Source organism: Gobius niger (genome assembly GCF_951799975.1).
Source record: "Gobius niger genome assembly, chromosome: 14".
In the NCBI taxonomy this organism is placed as follows: Eukaryota; Metazoa; Chordata; class Actinopteri; order Gobiiformes; family Gobiidae; genus Gobius; species Gobius niger.
In genome coordinates this window covers 28,352,154-28,375,400 of record NC_136865.1, presented here as the reverse complement: position 1 = coordinate 28,375,400, position 23,247 = coordinate 28,352,154, and the positions used below count along the sequence as shown (strand labels likewise).

The 23,247-nt window shown below is 41.6% G+C and overlaps 1 protein-coding gene across 1 annotated transcript in view; it reads right to left on the bottom strand.

Moving 5' to 3' along the window:
- LOC306973993 (polyhomeotic-like protein 1) overlaps window positions 1-16,410 on the bottom strand; it is a 30,944-nt gene extending 14,534 nt beyond the window's left edge. The window contains exons 1-8 of the mRNA XM_079571105.1: window positions 16,211-16,410; window positions 12,855-12,973; window positions 7,588-7,704; window positions 6,231-6,302; window positions 5,941-6,072; window positions 2,469-2,609; window positions 2,305-2,377; window positions 315-659 (exon numbers count right to left, since the gene is read on the bottom strand). Of these exons, the coding sequence (XP_079427231.1) occupies window positions 315-659; window positions 2,305-2,377; window positions 2,469-2,609; window positions 5,941-6,072; window positions 6,231-6,302; window positions 7,588-7,704; window positions 12,855-12,971 (997 nt within the window). The 5' untranslated portion in view covers window positions 12,972-12,973; window positions 16,211-16,410. The remainder of the gene's footprint in view (window positions 1-314; window positions 660-2,304; window positions 2,378-2,468; window positions 2,610-5,940; window positions 6,073-6,230; window positions 6,303-7,587; window positions 7,705-12,854; window positions 12,974-16,210) is intronic.
- Window positions 16,411-23,247: the final 6,837 nt, after the last annotated feature.

The following is a 23,247-nucleotide window of genomic DNA, read 5'->3' as shown; positions in this document are numbered from 1 at the left end:
GGAAAAAGATCCTCTCGGTTCAGGCGGGAGTTAAGAGGTTAAGCCCGAGTGAGAGAGGAGTCATGTGACTTTCAGATGGTGCCTCTCTGCCTGTTGTCCGGCTCTGCGCTCAAACCCTGATTGGGAACATCTGATGAACCACTTCTCACATTTTCATGTCGAAAACCTCTTACTGGTCTCGTCATCATCTGTGCATGTAATAATATATAATTTAATGAGATGATATTCTGACTGAAATCTCCCTCAGAAACTCTAAGACCTCATCCTTGATCTCAGACTGTGACTGGAACACTTTTTCTGCCTGTGGTCTGTACCCTTCTCCGCACCGAGGGAGCTCTTCTGCAGCGGCTGCACCACCAGCGTCTGGGCGTTCATGCCCGGTTTGATGGTGGCCGTCCCGACCTGGTACCCGTGGGTTTGGGAGGAGGACGTCTGCACCAGGATGTGCGCCGCGGTGGGGGCGGACGAGGTGAGGGTCCTGGGGCCGTGGAGCAGCAGCTGGGACAGGGGGATGGAGCCCGCGGAGGAGGAGGCGGGCTGGGCTTTGAGGCTGGAGGGCGCGGGGTACGTGGGGATCTTGATGTGGGACTGGGGCAGGGTGGGTTTGGACGGGGACTGGGCGGTCGACTGGTGGGACGGCTGCACCAGAGAGAAGGGAGCTGCAACAAGAGAGAGAGGATTCAATTATTTAAACACGTAATAACCATCGAGCACAATGTAGAATGTTTTTTCTCATATTGATCTCAGCTCAGGCTCCCACTTATATTGCTGACCTACTTAAACCCTACAACAGGAACCTGTCTCGGAACCTGAGGTCCCCCGGACATAACCTGTTGATGGTTCCACAAACACACTTTAAAACTCGGGGAGACCGCTCCTTCAAAGCCGTTGCGCCCCGACTTTGGAATAAACTTCCTCTTGACTTGCGCTCATTGGAGTCAGCAGCTACTTTTAAAAAGCACCTAAAAACGCTGAATTTTGAATTATTGCAATGAATATGCTGTTTTATAATTATGTTTTAACGCTTTGTGACTCTGTGTCTGTGAAAGGCGCTATACAAATAAAGTTTACTTACTTATTGATGAGTCTCAGCTAGGGCTGGGTACCATTAAATTATTTTTGAATTCCTGAATGAGGTTTTTGTCAATACCTATATAATAATACTATATTATTTGTCATTTAGAAAAAACAGATGAATAATGTTCATTTATTCCTTTTCCTTCCATTTCATTTCTTTTACATTTGCATCATTTGTTTGAGGTGAAACAACCAAGAAACTTACACCTATTTACGTTCATTCAATAGGGTGCTATATCTGTGATTTAAAGGGGATAGATGCAAGTTGGTCATTTTATACTCACTACTGCCACCTTTTTTACATTTTTAAACTCCGTATAGTCCCTTTAATGACAAAAGGGCAGATAAAAGTTTTTGTTATTTTTTCCCCACATTTTTAAACAAATGTTTTCAAATTTATCAACTTTTTTTACGTTTTTTTCCCCCCATTTCCACAAAATGTTCAAGTTTTTCCCAAATTTCCCTCCCAATTTTTCTATTTTTTTGTAAAAAATGTTCACATTATTTCTCACAAATTTTTCCCAAATTCAACCAAATTTCTCCACTTGTTTTTCCCAAGTATTTTTTTTTTTTCAACTTGTCTTTTGTTTTGTTTTCTTTTCCATCAAAACTTGAATATAAAGATTATATATTTCTTTTCGGTACCTGCTTTCTATACTTTTATTTTTTCAACACCGGTAGTGCCTAAACTTTCTTTTTTGGTGTGTTTTTTCCCTAATTTTCCCCAAATTTTTCCCAAATTCCCCCCCAATTTTTTCATTTCCACATTATTTCTCTTATTTAAAATCCCCAATTTTTTTTCCAAATTTAACCCAATTTTCCCACTTGTTTTTCCCAATTTATTATTATTATTTTTTCAACTTGTCTTTTTTTTTTCTTTTAAACTTGGAAAACCAGCTAGATCAAAACTTGAATATACTGTACAGATTATATATTTCTTTTCGGTGCCTGCTTTCAACACCGGTAGTACCTAAACCTTCTTTTCAATCCCATACTGGCATAGTTTAACGGTACCCAGCCCTAATCTCAACTTTTTATTTCATCATATTTTTCACGTGAGAAAAAGGCTTCTATATCCACCGTAGTTTCCGGACTATAAGGCTCTACTTTTTCCCCACGCTCTGAACCTTGCAGCTTATACATCAATGAGCCTAATTTATACACTTTTTTGTCTGGATTATTCATCAAATGTAAATCATTTTAATGCCATGCTCAGGCCTCACTCACTCTTGTCGGGCGCCTCAGTCTTGACGCCCACAGCTTTGGGGGGCGGAGCACTTCGGATGGCCAGGTTCTGCGCCTTTAAACGGGAAAAGAAGAAAACACAAAGTGAGTTTTGGCACCACCAGATGAAAGCTCGTTAAAGTTTAAACACCTCCTCCTCCCCTCACCTGCTCGTTGTCGCCGGATGCGTTGGCTTCCTGGTTCTGTTGCTGGGGAGGCGGTTGCTGGGTGACCACGGCCGCCGTCGCCGTGGAGCTGGGCATGAAGATGAGCTGCGGAGAGATGGGCGAACGCAGGGACCGGTTCACCTGGAAAACATGGGCGATTAATCTAAAATCTCCTCTTTCACATGAGAAGTGTTTAAGGCGAGACACGGCAGGTGAAAGTATTGATTTTTCACGCAGTGGTCGAAGTGGAGATTTTTATCTATTTTCCCCCCTTTACATCTTAGTTTTCATGTCAGATATAAAAATGACAAAACTCACCCGCATGATGTTTATTTTATGATGTTTTGTCTGCGAGTCGGGGCAACCCGGAAGTAGCTGCTGCGCCGCGTAGAAACGCCGTCTTTCAAGCGGGTTTTCATTCATAAAGATTGACAGATTTTACATCCACATGTCCTGCTAAGGGGCCCCGTGATGACGCTTTCACCCAAATATGGTATTTTTCCTCCTACGAGACGCTGGTGCGGAAATGCGAATGAGAGAAGCCGCACTCGGGCAGAGCCTGAGCCCTTATAGAAGCTCCCACAGACTCCAACCTTTACAGTCTGAGACCTAACAATGTTTTGAAGGTTTTTTCAGAGGGATTTTTTAATATCTAATTCCTGGCCTGATTTGTTCAACTTTGAAACCAAAAAAACAGGCGGAAAAAAACAGATTTTTTCACTGATGATTAGTTTATTGAAAAACTAAACAAAATGTCCAAAATCCCCTCTGAAAAAATCTTAGTTTCTAATATGTTAATAAAATAAAACCATAAATTTTAATCTGGCTCAATTCATTATTTTGATTTCGTTGCCCAAAATATATAGCCTGGCTAACACCAGACTAAAATCACAAGTGATATTTAGTCTGGGGACCACCAATTCATTTTCTCGTAGGAGAGGTGTGGTTTACGATCGTCCATACTCGTTTATTGGGCGATACGAAAAAAAAAAAAAAAAGTCTCATGCGTCTGCACGTAGCCCCAGCCAATCATATCATCGTATGAGATGACGTATGACGTACCCGCTGTAAACTTTTGAGCTAAATTATTTAGAACAAGGTCTAAAGCTTGATCAAAAAATACCATCGTGTCTGCTGCTGTCATGTTGGATCCGTAAATAAACTTTTTTTTAAATTATCCGTAAATAAACTACAAGCTTCCATATATCGAATAGTGCGTCATCGTCTTGCCGTCCCTCCTCGCTCTGTGATTGGTTCCCAAATCCACCGGAGATTTCGGCCATGGTCCCCAGGCTGTTGTGCAGTTCGAAATAATTCGAGCGCACACAGCAGCCTGGTGTTAGCCAGGTTACAAAATATAGGCAATTTTGGCCATTTTAATGCTCAAAATGCCTTATTTTTATGTGAAAACATAAAATGACAGAAAAAGTGCAATACATTTTTTTCTCATATTTATATCTGTGATGTTCAGCAAAAGTTTCAAATTGACATCTCTACATTTATTTTTTTTCCCTATTCACCTGCAGTGTCTCGCCTTAAAGAGCTGGTCCTGTTCCATTGACTGGTCCGTGGTAAAGCTGTGGTAAAGCTGTGGTAAAGCTGTGGTAAAGCCGTGGTAAAGCTGTGGTAAAGCTGTGGTAAAGCTGTGGTAAAGCTGTGGTAAAGCTGTGGTAAGGCTGTGGTAAAGCTGTGGTAAAGCCGTGGTAAAGCTGTGGTAAAGCTGTGGTAAAGCTGTGGTAAAGCTGTGGTAAAGCCGTGGTAAAGCCGCGCTCAGTGTGGCGTCAGTGTCGTGCTGCTCAGGGACCACTCGTCTCTGTGGCAGCACTCGGCCCCCATGAGCGGCCGAGTCAGGACCCCTGCGCTACTCATCACTGCACGGCCACCAAATATAATTACTCTAAGGTTTATCCCATTTAAGGCACGACAGGTGAAAACGTAATGTGTCAATGATGAGACTTTTAACCAGTTTTCTCCATAATACAGTAATAATAAACTCCTCGCTCCTCCCCGTCTGCCATAATAACTACGTTCAAGGGGGGAAATAATGGTGGAGTACTTTGATCTAAGTACTTGCCGATACTGATACTAATACAAGGCATTTTCCTCAACAGACTTTATGAAGTGAATAGACGGTTTATAAACTGACTTTTTCACAGCAGATTGGTTAGTAATGAGTCAATTTACTCATGTACATTTCCTTGAGTAAAGTAGGCGACACTTTTAAGAGAAGTTATATCAGAATTGAACAGATGTCATTTTATTTATTTATTCTATTCAATATTATTTTTAATTTTCATTGCTCTGTCCCTCATTGACAGAACAGCTCATGTCCAAAAGCTCCTCAATGCTTGTGCTTTATTCATTTATCTGTTTTTATTTAACAATAGTATTGAGATGTTACTCATTACTGCAGATAAATGGTCTCTTTTCTCCTTTACTTCAGCTCTGTGTGGATTTTCTCGTGTGTTTGGTTTATAGTAACTTATCCAGTAGCTTCAGCATTTTGATTGTTTTGCTGCAGCTCATTTTGGCTCAATATAAACATGCTGTATCTCTTTATTTTAGGCGCTGGGTTAGTTTTTCAGATGAGTTAGCCATGCGTTAGCGGCTAGTTAGCAACATTAGCCTGTATGTTGTAAACACTGCAGACTCCACGCTGCAGCACTAACAACATTTAGCTCTGGTTAAATCCAGCACAGACTCTGATTTAGGGAGCGTTGTCTGTAATAAAGTCAGCTCTATGTGGAATATTGGATTAACACTAAACAATTCTCCAGTTTGTTGCCATTTTCTCTCCTCAGTGGAGCTGCGTCCTGTAGGAGCGCCGGACACACGTCAAGTGGTATCGGGTTCTGGTATCGGGGCATCATTAATGAGTACGAGTATGAGTACAAGCATGTGATATCGGCATCGTGCATCCCTAATTTCCTCCTACCCAGCTCTGACGGAGCATGTTCCTAAAAAGGGAATAAGGGCGGGATCTTCACTGTGGACTCACTCTTTAGTCCCGCCCGCTCCATTAGCTCTAATGCTAGCGACCGGTCAATCAAAGTCTGGCTCTCATTAGTACGAGATTTCTAAGATGTTCCTTAAGAAAACCAGCCTGGTTTCTTTAATTGTAACTAACCCAGCGTTATCACAGGAGCAGAATCTAGCTGTAGAAAGCTCCAAAAGATTAGAAACCAGGCAGTTGCTTCAAACGTGTGTAAAGTGCAATGCTTTCTAATGGAAAACTAGCTTGTTTTGACGCCCACATATGGAGGTACTGCAGCAATGTCGGCCCGAGCGTCGCAATCATAAACCAGCGGTCATTGGTTTTCTCCCTCAACATCAGAGTAAAAAATAGACCATCCTTTGCAAAGCTCCATTTAATATCTACTCGTAATCTACAGCAAGTTTCAAATAAATATCTCTACATTTAATTCCCTCCCTTCTCTGTCTAATGCAGTAACTCTACAGATGGTTGACTCACCCGGAGGTACATCTGGCCCTGTCCGCCGGCCGCTCCGCTGAACAGCACTGATTGGCTGATGGTCGACGTGGCGGAGGCGTTGATTGGTCGGCTGCTGCTGGGGGCGGAGCTCGACCCGGAAGTGGCACTGGCCTGAAAACGAACAGAGAAACGAAGAAACTGTTAGAAAATGGCTTGTTTTTTTTACATAAAGGTTTAAAGACATTTTGAAAGACGCTGAGATGAGGAACAGGCAGATTAAATTTAAATAGGATTTGGGTTAAATTAAAGTAAAGGTCTGATGAACGTACAGAAGTGGTGCTGGTCGTCTGAGTGGAGCTGCTGCTGGACGGACTCGACTGACGACTCGCAGCCAATGTGGCCTGGAGGTAAAAAAGATGGATTACTAAAAAGCGGATATTTTAAATTATGTAGTTATGTTAGTTATACCTATACAGAAAGATCCATGGCTCTGGTCCTATTTCCAAGAATCACCCCTGAGTAAGTCTCAAGTACTTGAAAAAATAATGCTGGTTGGTTTAAAGGGGCTAGATGCAAGTTCACTACTGCCACCTCAGGTCTTACGCGTAACTGCAGCTTCTATATTAAACTCGTGCATGACGGCACTTCAGACCTTTTTGAGTGACAGTGCAGGATTTTAGAGGCAGTTGTGGTGAACAGGTCTGAGCTAGGGATGGGCGGATCGATACCACAGCATCGATATATCGATACCAAACGGCTACTTTTTGAGTATCGATATTGGGCAAAAAGTATCGATACTAATTTGCATATGTGAAACGTAGGCGTGGCAGCAATTTTAAACATAAAAGGACAATTTACATCTTTGTTCTGAGCCAAAACAGTCCACAGCAGCAGAGGATTGAACTAAGCCATATCATTCTGGTTTAGATTCTGTTTGTCATTAAAGTATTAGTTTTAAACTTGATGTATTTAATTTCACATTAACACTGTTTAATTAACCAGTTAAAGTAATATCATTTTAATGTACCTATTAATTATATAAAATAACCAGTTTTAGAAATGTATATTGATTGAAATACATTCACACATATAAAAATGACCGGTATCGGTATTGGTATCGAGAAAAATGACCCCAAAAGTATCGGTATCGTATCGATTCCGAATAATGTGGTATCGCCCATCCCTAGTCTGAGCTCATTCTACACATTAGGACATGGCTGGAACATGTGGGAGAGGAAAATACTTAATTTTAACATTTTTAAACTCCGTGTAGTCCCTTTAAAACTTCAATAAATGTCAAATGGCATTTGGTTTCTAAGCTTTGGACACCGGACTGTTTTCTTTTTACACATTTTAAGATAAACATATTACTTATACTCATAATTATTTTTTATTGAATCGAGATACGGATCGGATCGTGAAAAGGGGATCGTCCCAGCACTAGTATTTTCTTCTAGAAATTGCTGAGTTTACAATATACTCAAGGAGGACAAAACAAATTCCTAATAATATAGAAAAATCAGGCCCTTTATATAACTTTGGAAACTCAGCTTATGCTTAATCATTACGTTCAGTGTAACGTATGGCACGGGTGGGAAATCAAACATTCAAGACTTTTTAGAAAATGATCTCCTCTAAACAGGAGGAGGCTTTAATGCTCATAATGACATAACTCGTGTAGCTCACCTTGACCTGCTGCACGGCCGCCAGGTTCTGCAGCTGAGCGCTGTTAATCTGCTGCTGGAGCATGAGCTGCTGGAAATACTGCGCCGCGTTGGGCTGTCGCTGTAACGCCTGCAGCGCCTGAACACAACACACAGGAACATTACTGATGCGACTCAGACAGACATGTGATCGATATGGGCTGAAAGTGCAGACGCTTTGATTCATGATTATATGTTTTTACAACAACCCTGACTTTCTGCACAGCCCATATTTACCGTTTCAAACCCAGAGTCAGAGCCCAAATCATAAAGACACGTCCATAAACAGCATTATGAAACTGTGAGCACAAGGATGGAGCCATGTTCTGTAAATGTGTGTCCATTAGATCTGCAGAGGCTTCATTAAAGTGTTCGGTTTGAGTGATGAGCTGCAGCGGACGCCAGATGGAGCAAACACTGGTGAAGATGAAGAGCTGCGAGGGAACGATGAAGAAGACAGACTGTACAAGAACAAACAGCGGCTCTCAGACCTATGAACCCTTTGACTCTGTTCTTGTCTGTAATATGAATCATATGTTCTGCTCACATTTTGGGCAAGTGGGAATAATTTCAAGCCAAAATATATGACACTATAAAAACTGCAGGCGAAACATTTTACTGAATATAAAGAAGAATTTACTTTTATGACACACATTTGTATTCTTGACATATACATGTAATAAATACACATGTGTCTGTGCTGTGAGCGGCTCACGTCTCCTCAGACATGACCAACTTCACTGGGAGTGGATTCGTCTCCAGCTCGTCTCCATGGAGACGTCGACTGAACGCAGCCAAATATGAGACTTTAAATCCATTCTTTATTTACCCACTGCAAAAATATAATTTTCTGTGTTGAGCTGGTCACTATGAGCAGACTTTCTGTACAGCGGTCCGTCGCTATAACGCGGTTCACCTTTCGAGGTCTCGCTGTTTGGTGGATTTATTTTCTGTACAATTTTGCAGCTTTTTTACAGCGTATGAACGACATACACATATTGTGTTCTGCGTCCTGATTGGCCAGTCGCAGAGTGAGCCTCCTCTCGCTGCAGAGAAGATCTCTGTGTCCTGTCAACACATCAGCACACCACAGTCACAGCAGCACAGGGCATGAGCAGTTCTCTGAACTTTTCCGTGAAATAAACACTGCAGCATGTAGCGCCTCAGCTGAACACCCGCCTTCTGAAGCTGAAACTGCTACGATAAAGCTTTGGTCCTAGTTTATAAACCGCACAGAGGAGACGAGAGCAGCTCACGATGTTTCCATCCCCAAGTCTGTGATGTGAATCTAAAAATCTTATTAGACAAAGAAAATCACACAGTGACACCAGGCATAAGGGAACCCGTGTGAATGAGTGAGAAAAGTGTATAAAGTGTGATGTGAGGAGTTTTACAGCCTTAAAACATAATTGTAAAAAATAAAGCTGACTTCTTTGCGGGTTATTGTTATAGCGTAACCCCGCGTTAAACGAGAGACCACTGTAATGTTACGCAGTGTGCCTTTAACTAATACTGATGTTACACACCATGGAAAGGAAAAGGAAAATAATATCCATAGGATTTTTAATAATAATATTGGCACTTTACAAACAAGCAGCAACCCCCCCTCTCGTGGTAGAGCAGCATTTTTTGCACATGTGTGTACTTGTTGTTTCTGTGTTTCCACACGGTTTTGCTTGATGCTTTCGTCTTTGCCGTGTTTTTGTGGGGCAAAAGTACAGCCTCCTGTGGTAGAGATGTGAACCGATGACCGCTTGACCGTGTCAACGGGAAGTTTTAATTTTAAGTTATACTTTATTAATCTCTGTAGATAAATTTGTTCTCTGCATTTGACCCGTCCTCAGTGTCGCTGGGCGCCCTGTAGGAGCAGCGAGCTTCCAGGATGGGCCGGAGCTCAGGGACCCACCTCCATGATGTGGAGCCAGGCTGGTGGTCAGAAACACCTGGCTGGAGGATTCACCTATTGTATATGTTTTTACCACTAACCTACGCGGACACGGGGAGAACATGCAAACTCCACACAGAAAGACCCCGATCAAAGCTGTCAGTTGTCGGTGAAAAAAAAAAAATTGCCTGTTTGTACTTAATAAACCAATAAAAACACAGCGTTTGGGTTCGCAGGCGCGGCGCTCACGAGGTTTGAGAATAGTAAAGAGTCGAAACACTGGAGGTTACAGAGCCAGGGCAGACGACAGGAGGAGGAAGTGTGCAAAGAAGAGTCGTGTGTGGGACCATTTCACCAACATTGGTCCATCTTTTATTATATTTTGCAGTGAAATGTAAAAAGAGATAAAGGATTTTGGTCTATTCTTTCATCACTGTGCTTAGAAAAACCCATGCATTTTCACCTCATTCTAGCTCAGCTTCAGGATAAGATATGAAGCCTTTACCGCCGCCTTCTCAGTATTTCAGGGCTGTGGTGCAACGGGCAGAGTAAACATGTTCCCCCGAGCTCTCTGGAATGTAAAACAGTGGAAGCCCGAGACAAAGACAGAAGCCGTTTTGGACAGAAAGAGAGAAAGAGAGAGTTTATGGGAGTCCTCCTGTCGGCCGCTGATGTACGAGCCGCGCCTGGGTCTGTAATAAGTCTGGTCTGACGGCGATGAGGAGGGAGCTGCTGCGGAGCTGACAGAGACAAACGGCCCCCGAGAGAAAAACAGCCCCCGAAGCCGAGCCATAAAGCAGCCAAAACGATCCCATGCAGACGAGGCGCTGGACTGTAAACGGTCAGGAGGAACGCCAGCGAGGAACGCCAGCGAGGGCTCGCATCCAGGCGCAACAGTCAAAAGTGCATCCAGCGCTTCTCCTTTAAGGGAGGAAGAAAACTGCAATACTTGATAAATACTGCTGCACAAATATTAGGAGATGAAGAAACCCGTATTGCAACAAGTAACAATATACAGCAAAGCTACTTCTGACCATTTGCTGAAAAACAAATTGTGCTTGAATTGAATGGAACATTTAAATTCCATGTCCAATACTGCATTGTCGCTAAATTACTCTAATGAATCAAATTGTGTCAAAACAAGGCCTACAAAATACTATATCAGGCCAAAGCAGGACTGAAAAACGAGCTGAATAAGGAAAAGGTTATGACTAGAACTCGAATGTTGCATGATTTTCAGCCACTGCGCAAATTTCTTTTACACTGCTCGCCAAAAAAATGTAAATCTTAGTCGATTTCTTTCTTTCTTTCTTTATTTAAGGATCCCGATTAGTCTCTACCAACGCAAAGACTGCTCTTCCTGGGGTCCATTCTCATTATTATTTGGGTATTTTACAATAATATCCGATATCTCCAGGTCCAGAAGTGATAGAGACTTCCTCGGCCTCAGGGGAGCGTCTGTGCACCTGTTTTATATATTCCATGTTGCAGACTTTTGCTTATAATTTCAGAACCATAAGACATGTCTTTCATACGAGCGCCCTCTGAAGTACCTACTAAACGGAAGAAGGTCCTGCTGTACAAATGTGCCAAGAGTAACAGAGCCCACCTATGGATTTTTTGTTGTTTTATTGCTCAATCCAAATACAGTATGAATAATTTGGATGTTTAACCATCTTTGTTGCACAGCCTGGGGACTATGGCCGAAATTTTTGCATGGATTTGGGACCAATCAGAACGAGGTGGGACGGGAAGGCGCTGACGAGCTCTTCGATATACGGAAGCTTGAAAAAAAAAAAAAAAGAGTTTATTTACGATTCAACACGACAGCAGCAGACGCGACGCCATCTTTCGATCAAGCTTTACCGTGTTCTTAATAGTTTAGCTCGAAAGTTCATCTGATACGATGATTCGATTGGCTCTGGATACTGCAGACACATATGAGAGACATTCAGCCCAATAAACGGCTATGGACGATCACAGATTTTTAAAAAATATTTTTTTTTTTGGGGGGGGGGGGGGGGGGGGATCTATGATACACAGGATTCTAGACAAACCATTTTTTTAAAATCCGCCAAAAATATCAGCAGTGCACATCGGCATCGGCTTTAACGGAATAGGCCACCGTTTTTACATACTGAGATATGTTCTTACCTTAGCTTTGACGAGTTCTTTAGGGCCTGTCTGATCTTCACCCATGCCTTCAGTCACGTAAACACAGCACAGACGGCGTTAGCATTTAGCCTCTCCCTCTCTCCTCTATAGCTCCAAAACAGGTCAAGATAGAAGCTACCAAGCTCTTCCACGTTTTCCCTATTTAAATATGGTTGCGTGAAGTGTTCCACTACAAAGTATAAGTACCAGGAGTAGTTTGGCATCCGCACAGTAAAGTGAAGATTACTGCGCAGATTTCGACTCCTGGTATTATTACGCCTTACAATATCCGCTTTTATCTGCTTAGAAAATCCACATTGTTTAATTTTGTGTAATTGTACTTTGTAGTGGAACACTTCACGTAACCATATTTAAATAGGGAAAACGTGGAAGAGCTTGGTAGCTTCTATCTTGACCAGTTTTGGAGCTATAGTGGAGAGAGGGAGAGGCTAAATGCTAACGCCGTCTGCGCTGTGTTTACGTGACTGAAGGCACGGGGGAAGATCAGACAGGTCCTAAAGAACTTGTCAAAGCTAAGGTAAGAATATATCTCAGTATGTAAAAACGGTGGCCTATTCTTTTAAAAAAAAAACTCATATTGATCAACTTCTAAATTTTATGTCACCACTTTCTTCTGGACTGTAGACCGCCAAAAAATTGTACATCTTAATAAATGTTTTTAGCGCCTTCGTGGCTATTGAATCACCCAATGTATTCAATAACAATAATGTGCCGATATATTGTGCAACCTGACTCTCCACAATCCCAGCTCGATTTGTGTTTAGATTCACTCGAGTTTCCCAAGTTATTATCAGGAGTTTTTAATAATCCGGTTTTGTCTTTGATCAGATAATTTCCTGATTATATTATAGAAACACGGAAATAGCACAAACCCGGATTCTCCGACAGTGACCGGGATATAATGGGGAGTAAACGCTACTCGTGAAAAAACATGACGGCGCAAATCCGAAGAGCCCTGATTTCTGGAGTCAGTTTTTATTTTAAAAATGAAAGAGAATATTTCAGAGGGAGAGAAGCCTCGTAAATGTATGGAAAGCTGTTGCAGATTGTTTCAAGGCGGCTGGTTTTCCTCCGCTCCGTCGAACATGTGCGTTCACGATGGAAAACTTCGGAAAACACAGCGCAAAGACAGACCCAGGACGAGCACAGACTTCACCCAAAGACGACGTTCAGATTCAACTCTCTCTCACCTGCACCGCCTGCCTCTCGTACAGGCTCATCGAGTTCATGGCGGAGGGGCGGGAGCTGGCCCCGGACGCCGCGCTCCCATTGGTCGAGGCCCGCTGCTGATCCCCGTCCGTCTCCATGGCTGCGGAGGAAACAAAGAGGTCAAAGGCGGGGGTCACGTGATGGGTGATGCAGATATGTCAATACCGGTAACGTTAAAGATAAACTCGAGAGGAAATTCAAGAGAAACAATACAAAGTGTTTTGTGAATAACTAAGATTTTAAAATATGAAATGTCGATACAAAACGTAAAAAATAACAGTCAACCCTCTAATCCAGGCAGTGTGTCGGTGTTGGTGGATAATTAAACCAAACTGCATCATGTTCCTCCCACGACAACAACATCCCAAACGAGTTCCACTAATTACATCCAGACATCGACAAACCCACTGGAGTCGCTCAAACCAACATCCAACTCATCACATACAATTCACAACAAGCTACTGTCACTTTTGTAGGTCTTTGCTTTCACATTAGGCTTCACACTGTTGCTCTCCAGACGAGCAGCTTATAGGTTTGGGTAAAAATGTGCTCGGTTCAAGAGGTTAATAAGTAATTGGACAAAAAGACAAATACTGTTAGCGCTTGTGCTTCACAGTTAGAACGTCCAGGGTTCGATTCCCACCTGGACGGGGCCTTTCTGTGTGGAGTTTGCATGTTCTCCCCGTGTCTGCGTAGGTTGTGAGATGGAAAAATCGGGTATAGGGCCTTAAAGGGTGAGCTGTTCTCGCGGTTCTTATGCAGCAAACGTCCCAAACTGGTGTTGTGGGGCAGGTTACTCTATAAAAAGTTGTTTGAGCCAGTTTCTATGATAGCAAACGGCCTCACGGACCTGAAATTTAACCTTTTCCCCCATTAGGGTCTGAAATGGTGAAGCCTAAGAATGTTTGTCTCATGGCATTTATAGAATTTCTGAGGTTTCTCCATCATTTCAAATTATTAGATGATGTTTATTGGTCATTGGTCATGTTTGTACGAGGGAGCTGAGTCGGGGCAAAGCTCTCGATTCACCCATCGGTCTATGTTCCCACCCTCACCTATGGTCATGAGATTTGGGCAACGACCTAAAGGACAAGATCGCGAATACAAGCGGCTGAAATGAGTTTCCTTCGCAGGGTGGCTGGGCGCACCCTTCGAGATCGAGTGAGGAGCCCAGTTACTCGGGAGGAGCTCGGAGTAGAGTCGCTGCTCCTTCACATCGAAAGGAGAAGTTGACGTGTTCCAGGCATGTCCTATTGGGACAAGGCCTCGTGGAAGACCCAGGACACGCTGGTGGGACTATGTCTCCGAGCTGGCCTGGTGTCGCCTCGGGGTCAGAACAGCTGGAGGAGGTGTGTGTGGATCGGGAAGTCTGGGCATCTCTGCTGAGACTGATGCCTCCACAAACCAGCCAGGATAAAGTGGAGGATAATGGATGGATGGGTCATGTATCCGACCTAGCCTGGGAATCTTCATGGGGGTCATGGCTGAAATTTTCGCAGGGATTTGGGACCAATCACAGAACGAGGAGGGACGGCAAGATGATAACGAGCTATTTGACATATGGAAGCTTGTAGTTGTTGTTTTTTAAGTTTATTTACAGATCCAACATGACAGCAGCGACTCCATCTTTTGATAAAGCTTTAGACCATGTTGTAAATAAATATAAAAGTTTACAGCGTCATCTGACACGATGATACGATTGGCTGTGGCTACTGCAGATGCATGATAGACATTCATAGCCCCCAATAAACAACTATGGTCAATCTGAACCACACCTCTCCTACAAGAAAATGAATTGGACCCCAGACTTTGCCTAGCGATAGTCAGGCTATACCCGACCCACAATAAGCAATAAAAAAAACTGAAATGGTCAATGTTTTAAACAGACGGGCATTTGAGGTATGATGATATATTATAGCCTGTCAGACATTTTTATGAAGAAAATAAAAATGGCACTTTATCATCTTTGAGCCTAAACTACACACAAAGGAACTTGACCTAGAAAATAGATATTCCCTCTGTTACATGCAGTGAAATTAACAGGGCAATACATTCACCAAATTCTATGATTATATACATGGGTTATTCAGGTATTAGTTTTGAGCTTAATGCCCAATTACACTTAAATCAATTAGGTAAAAGGTCTAATTGTAAAGCAGCAGATTCGTGTGTTGTACAGTTGCACCTCTCACATAATCATTCATTCCTTGAGAGCCTGCCCTATATTCCCCTTTTATTGTTTATTATTCCTCCATACATGTCCGGAATCTGGGCCACCCCTCAGACAGAAACCCAATACCCCCGTGTGGTAATAACAAGGTAACGCAAACATCCCGTCTCGCTCCATTTAATCGCAACCAAACAATTCACCATCTGCCTCGGTTTCACCTTCCCGTCCTAATTGTTGCCGTTTTTTTTGTCCCGTTATAATCGCCAGATGCTAAAATCTGAAAGCCACAATATCTCCTCCGCAGCACCGAGCGACCCTTCCCGTCTCCCCCCCCCGCCTCGACTTCACCTCTCCCCGGCCTCCGAACCTCCCAGACCCCCCTTCTGTACCAGGACCCCCAGCGTTAGCCTGTTAGCATTAGCCACATCCCCCTTTAGCCCCTTTTAGCGGCGCCGACGTCCGCGCACCGGAGCGAACGGCAGATTCGCGCCCGCAGATTCGCGACACTCTGGGCTTAAAATATTTTTATTTTTTAAAATTTAATACAACTTTCTGCTCAGGGTTTATTACAAGCGACAACTCGTCTTTTAATGCCCACAAAAATATTTTTAATGCAACGCAAAAAAATCTGAGCACATTTCACTTCGTTTCTGTTAGTCGGGACAGGTGTAATTTCTATATTAACTTGAACTAATTTTACTATATCTTGTTTATTTATTTTTTTCCTAGTTAATTATATTTGTACACGCCATTATACACTTATTTTTTTAACATTGCATTACTAGTTTATGTTTCATGTTGCACTAATGCACTAGTAATAAGAGATATTTGATCATACACTTGATCTTTTTGCATCACTGCACAATTTTGTGTTTGACCCACTAATACACTTCCACTTTGGACCTTTAGGGGAAAGAAACTAAAACATAACAGGCCATTTTAGACAATTATTAGTAACTATTATGATGTTAACCGTCCTTGAAATCAGTAATAGTTTAAGTGAGGTTTCAATTACTGCATAATTTCCATAAACAAACCCTAAACCCGAGTGTTTTATTCCGCCTGGGCCCTGGATGTGCAGCCGCCCCGGTCTGCAGGTCCATAACACTGCCTTTAGCATCAGCGGCGGATCTTTGCTAACACCGAGGGCTGAGTACGAGCTCTTACCGCCGCTCGGGCTCCTCTCCTCGGGTAGCGGTGGCTCGGTGGCTCCCTCCCCGCGGCTCCCTCCGCTCCTGGTCCCGGTACCGAGGGGTAAAGCCTGGTGCGTCGCGGGTTTAGCTCCGGGACTCGGCTCGAAGCTGAAGCGGAGGCTGCTTCAGTGTTTTGCATAAATTTGCAGCTGACGGAGACGCCCCCTGCTGGAGGAGACGCGCCTCTGTTCCGGCGCGACGGGATGACGAGGGGCCGGATTCTTTTTTACGGTCTATGGGCCAGAAACACCACTTTATATTATAGTAATGTCTGTGGGTTTAGCAAAGACTTTTCCCTTTTTACAGCTGTTACCGTGATGGGAAAAGATCAAATGCACAAACACGAAACGAGCAGTGAAGAATTAATGTACAATTGTTGATTGTTGCATCTCAGGTAAACATGTAACTTTTTTATTACTACAAGCTGTCAAGGGCTAAACTGAGCTAGTTTAGGAACCACATTATTTAAAGGTTAGTGCTAGATCGTATGCTCCGGAGGGACAGTCTGCTGTGAAAACGTGAGATATCATGACACAAATTAAGGTTAGGGCCAGGGAAATGGTTAACCTCTTAACTCCCGCCTGAACCGAGAGGATCTTTTTCCTCACGTCATCAGAATTTTTTTTTCCAACATTTTTTTGTTGGGTGTTCAACTCATTTTTGTAACTTTTTTGTAATTTTTTATCACATTTTTCGTCAATTTTTTCGTCAATTTTTTCGTCAATTTTTTCGTCAATTTTTTCGTCAATTTTTAATCAATTTTTTGTCACTTTTTTGTCATTTTTTGTCACATTTTTCGTCAATTTTTAATCCTTTTTTTGTCACATTTTTGTCATTTTTTTGTCATTTTTTTGTCATTTTTTATCACATTAATGTCATTTTTTTGTCATTTTTTGTCACATTTTTGTCATTTTTTCGTCAATTTTTAATCAATTTTTTGTCACATTTTTATCACATTTTTGTCATTTTTTTGTCATTTTTTGTCACATTTTTGTCATTTTTTCGTCAATTTTTAATCAATTTTTTGTCACATTTTTGTCACATTTTTGTCATTTTTTCGTCAATTTTTTGTCACTTTTTTGTCATTTTTTTGTCACATTTTTCGTCAATTTTTAATCATTTTTTGTCACATTTTTGTCATTTTTTTGTCATTTTCTTGTCATTTTTTATCACATTTTTGTCATTTTTTTGTCATTTTTTGTCACATTTTTGTCATTTTTTCGTCAATTTTAATCAATTTTTTGTCACATTTTTGTCACATTTTTGTCATTTTTTTGTCATTTTTTTGTCAATTTTTCGTCGATTTTTTGTCAATTTCTTGTGACATTTTTGTGACATTTTTGCCACTTTTTCACAAATTTTTCGTCACTTTTTTGTCAATGTTTTCCCACTTTTTGTCACATTTCCATCATTGTTTTTTTTTTTTCCATCACTTTTTCCCAGAAGCTTTTGGACTGGGGTAAAGCCAAACTGGAGAAAATGTGCTCGGTTCAGGTGGGAGTTAAGGGGTTAACCTTAAGGATTAGGGTTAGGATTATTTGTATTTTTAGACAAACCAACTCATAGATCTATACAAACTCACAGCAGACCGTCCCTCTGGAGCATACGATCTAGCACTAACCTTATTTAAATTACTTTGAATATGTAATTAGGGTTGGGAGTAAATAAGTTTGTCTTCTTCCCACTCCTTTTCCAGCTAAAATGTTATTTCTTTTATTCTGTTGGCAGAGCCGTGGGAGGATGTTTTAGTTAGGGGGTGCTGAGGGACAAAATATACCCCCAAAATACTTTTTCTGTTCATAAATCCTATTTATTAACTTCTCAACTCCTGCCTGAACCGAGAGCATATTCTCACGGTTCAGCTTTACCCAAATCCTGTAGGCCAGTGTAACGCCTCATTTGAAAGATCTACAAAACTAAATTGATCTTTTTCCTCACATCACATTTTTTTTCATCACTTTTTTGTTGGGCAGTCGTCTCATATTTGTCACATTTTCGTGACTTTTTTGTCACTTTTTTGTCAAATTATTCGCATTTTTTTGTAATTTTTTTGTAAATTTTTTGTCACTTTTTCGTCAGATTATTCGAATTTTTTTGTCAAATTCTTATCACTTTTTTGTCAATTTTTTCTCAATTTTTCTTAAAATTTTTCTCACACAAATTTTTGTCATTTTTTTGTAAATTTTTTGTAAATGTTTTCTCACTTTTTTCACATTTCCATCATTGTTTTCGTCTCAGTTTTGTTGCTATTTTCACACCTTTTTTCCAGAAAAAAGCGGATAAAAGGGGGGACTATATTGTAAGGCGTAATAATACCAGGAGTAGTTCGAAATCCGCGCAGTAATCTTCACTTTGCTGTGCGGATGTCGAACTACTCCTGGTATTATTAAAACTTACTTGTTTCAGAAAGCATTTTAAATTCCAGTGGAATAGGGGTTGTTTCATGACCACGTTTTCTGTGACTGTCAATGTAAATGTACTTTGTTTTTCTATTTTGTATTTTTGTGAAGCACTTTGTGACTTTTATCTGTGAAAGGTGCTATATAAATAAACATTACTTACTTACTTACTTACTATCTTGACCAGTTTTGGAGCTATAGTGGAGAGAGGGAGAGACTAAATGCTAACGCCGTCTGCGCTGTGTTTACGTGACTGAAGGCACGGGTGAAGATCTGACAGGTCCTAAAGAACTCGTCAAAGCTCAGGTAAGAACATATCTCAGTATGGAAAAAACGGTGGCCTATTCCTTTAACCTTAACCAGGTGATTCGGGCGGGTCGAATGGGTCAAATGCAGAGCACAAAATTCCCTATACGGAGATAATATAGTACACCTTAAGTTATTACTCATTGAAGCACATTACATTGTACTAACTTTGGCAGGTAAAATCTATGAGTAATGTAAAAACCCAGGTTTAATAATTCTACAACCTCAGTAACAAATATTTCAGTGTGAAGCATCTGGAGCCTACAGCCTACTCTCTATGATATTGTCTCTATGAAGTCAGTTGCAATAATCAAAGAGCTGTACGTTAGAGACAGTCATCAGAGACTTTACACTAGTGTTACTAAACGTATCGGCTAATCTGCCTTTTACCCCAGATGCCTATTTGCCCCAGAGTGTTTCTTAAGAGCTGATGTAATAAGTGAATTTCTCCATTGTGAGATCAATAAAGTCCCGTCTTTTTCACCACCTTGACGTTCCAGTGACACATCCGACACATTCACATTACGATAGAACATGATACTTTATTTAACAACTTTTATATGTACAATACAAATACCAAATATCTGAGACCGAAGCCTCAAACACAAACGCCACAAACACAATCAAGGTTTTTTTTCATCATTAAGATAACAGTGTCAAAAAACTTCGTTGTGAGTGAATAAATGTATTTGTATGAGCAGCACAAAGAGGGTAACAGTCAGTGAGGCGCAAAACACAGGACAAAACCACCAAGGCTGAAAGTCACATAGAAAGAAATATTTAATTCAGCAGCATAAGATCTGTCTGCTATAGGTAGAACAGGCAATTCTCCAACCTCACACATGTCCATTATGAGTTAATGCATAAAAGCCCTAAAGAAACACTTCCATTACTCATGATTTGCATTATTTGAAAGGCCATTGTCTTAGTTGTGTTCGAATACGGCTTTTTTTTTGCCAAAGTAAATCGTTTTTTTGTGTTATATTATGGGAACATGAAGGTCCTAAATGTCAATAGGGTTAAAAGAGTTAAACTATTCCACTGCCAGACCAAAAAACGAAAAAGGCTCTATTTCACTGTGGCGTTGCTTCAATCAGCTTCTGCGATGCCCAAAGATCCAAGAGCTTGTATTAATGATGGGAGAGTGTGACCACTACACAAAGCCTCCTCTAGCACATCCCAAAGACTCTCGGGGTCAAGATCTGAGCCCAATTGTGGCAATACCTCGATCTAGCGGTAGTTTTCCTTTAGAAAGCCTTTCCCTTTACACATGTTTTAAACCACTGTAAAGCCTGGTTTCTAATTTGTACAACTTTATACAGCCAGATGTTCCTCCTGTGATAACGCTGGGCTCGGCACAATTAAAGAAACCAGGTGGGTTTTCATAAGCGATGGAGAATTACAGAGTTAGTTTCGGCCTCGCAAACTTTATCATATTGTACTGTCAAAGATCCCGCCCTTATGCCCTTTTTAGGAACATGCTCCGAGCAGGGAGGGAGGAGTCTGTAAATCCAGCATGGCTTCCCTTTCTAATGTGGCCCATTAACAAAAACGGGGAGGAATGAACGGACGCTGTCTATTATTTTTACAGTCTAAGGTGATTCTGGTTCAGCCTGGCTCCACATGTGTTCCCGGGCGCTGCACTGTGGCCGCCCACCGCTGGGTCAAACACAGAGGACAAACTTTGTGGACAATAAAGTAGGACCTTAACCTTGACCATAACGTTCGGATTTTCAAGATATAGATGGCAAAACGTCTAAGCCGAAAACAGTTTCTCCCTCTTTTTAGCCGTTTTCTGGCAGACTATAAACATATTTACCACACACAAAGTCAAGCTAGCATATGAAACTAGCATGTAGCTTCCTGGTTAGCGTTGTCTGCTTTTTAAGTCTATATGGGCTGTTGAACGACTCTCCATGTCTCCGTATCTTTATTTAGTAGAAAAATATATTAATATTCAGCATTTGTTAAAGTAATGGTGGAGAAATGGGAGAAAGTTCAGTTTTTTCTCTTCTTTTTCTCTCCTGGTTGCTTCGAATATGACCATATATGGGCAAATCCCGCCTGTATCTATAATAATAGTTGAGTAATGCGATTATTTCCCCCCCAAAATGAATTATGGCTAGTTTTTGATTGACTTTTAATGGAAGTTTGGAGTTTAAAATCGACTTTTTCAAGCTTTATGTTATTATGTCATTCCCTCATTAAAAACATGCCTGAAGTGTTGCCTTGGCACATTCACGTATTTTTGAGTAATCTGTAAAAACTCTGATGGCGGCCATTTTAGGGATAGGTTTGCCTGAGTCCTCCTAGGAACGCCCCCACCTCCTGGAGACGCCTCCGAGCTTTCGTCACCAGCCGAGTAACCAACCACTGCTCCTCAGCAGAGCCCCCTCCCCACTGATGCCACAGACAGCGTGTGGAGGGGGCGTGTCTGAGAGGGTCAGAGGTTCTTAAAGAGACAGAGGCCTATTTCAAGACATTCGCTACAGCCATTTTGAGAGAGCAATTTTATACAAGGCAGTTATTCTAATTTACTGCATCTACAGACCAACAGAAGGTTTGGTCATCATTGTAGTGTGATATAGACTGGTGCTATGTGATTGTAAAAAGCATAATACCCCCTCTTTAATGACTTTTAACGCTCGTCAATGCCCTGCAGAAACCCTGAGGTGGACACTTTTTATTTGGTCAGGCAGTGTAATGAACAATCTCCTTTGCAAAACAATAACATGTATCCAGCTGCTAACCCTTTAGTTTAGACCTCGACCACCTTCGCTTGTGTTCGTCAGATGTAAATGTGTGAGCTGTAGCTTGATTTTGCAGCATAAATTGCACATTTTCCCCCGAGCCGTGAAGCCCGACTGTCAAAGTGATGAAATAGCGTATTAGGCACAGTGGATGTGATGGAAGAAAACGGCAAAAAGAAACTCATGGTTGGAATAGACTTTTACTAAAAACCTTCCACAACACGAAGTGATGCGCACCCGAAATAAAGACACACACCGGCCGTGCAGCGAGTCCACATAGACATCTGTTTAAAAAATACATGTCATATATTTACACCATACTTATCATAATATATATATATATATAGTCTTTACAGTGACAGTAAAGTGGCGATGGGTCAAAGCAGTGTGCGCTGGTCGGGTGAGAAGCGTTTGACGTGATTCAGTACATATATCGGTGAGTGTTTGTGATATTTAACCTCACGCTCGTTACATCAGTGGTTCTCAAACTGTGGGGAAATCTGACAAAGTTTCCTGAAATATAAACTTTAAGTATTTTTGCACTTGCAAGAAAAACACATCACTTACAGGTACATATAAATATGAAATAGGTTTGTTTTCATGGTTGTGTTCACGTGATCCAGATATAGAAACGCATCGAGTGGAGCTTACAGCCTATGCCTGTGTAACACCTCATTTGAAAGCTAAGACCCACAAAACTGATCTTAATGGATCTCCTTCCTTGCGTTGTTGCCATGTTGTCATCACTTTTTTTAACCTTCTTTTTCATCTAATTTTTGCCACTTTTTTGTTGCTCGTTTGTTGCTTTTTTGTAACTTTTTTTAACTGCATTCTTGTCACATTTTTGTGGCTTTTTGTCACTTTTTGTTGGGTTTTCATCCTCATTTTTGTCGCCATTTTTGACGCTTTTTTCAAGAAGCCTTTAGATTTGGGTAAAGCTAAACAGGATAAACTGTGCTCGGTTCAGGTGGGGGTTAAGGTAAAAATGCAACGGTAAAAATGCTGAATTGTGGCCTTCGTTTATGGTTATCCAGTTAGGTTGGAAGTTGGAAAATCCAACATAACTCTTGTAGTACAACTCTTGTACTCTTGTAGTGCTCCAGTTGTCCCGGTCGGAAACTTCGGAGACGCTTCTGCTAAAGTTACAACTTTATCGCTTATGTTAGAGCACAGAAAGCTGATGCAAAGTATCAATTTGTTTGTATTTGTAGTGATACTTCATAGTAATCCCCTCCTGGAACCTCCACTTTCCCGTGGTGGAGGGGTTTGAGCGCCCGAATGATCCTGGAGCTCTGTTGTCGGGGGCTTCATGCCATTAGGACCATGAGGCCGTCCTTCTGTGGACCCACCACCTGCAGGAGGAGCCATAAGGGGCTGGTGCAGCTCGAACAGTTGCCCCCACAAAGAAGATGGATGGATGACTGTCCATTTCCCACTTGACTACAATGTGTTGTTTATATCTTGATCTTTCATTATGTCAGTGCCCTCTGCTGGACTCCTGTGGAATTCTTTCCTTTTGTTTCTATTTAAGCTGCCCCCTAGTGGCTGGAGTGAGC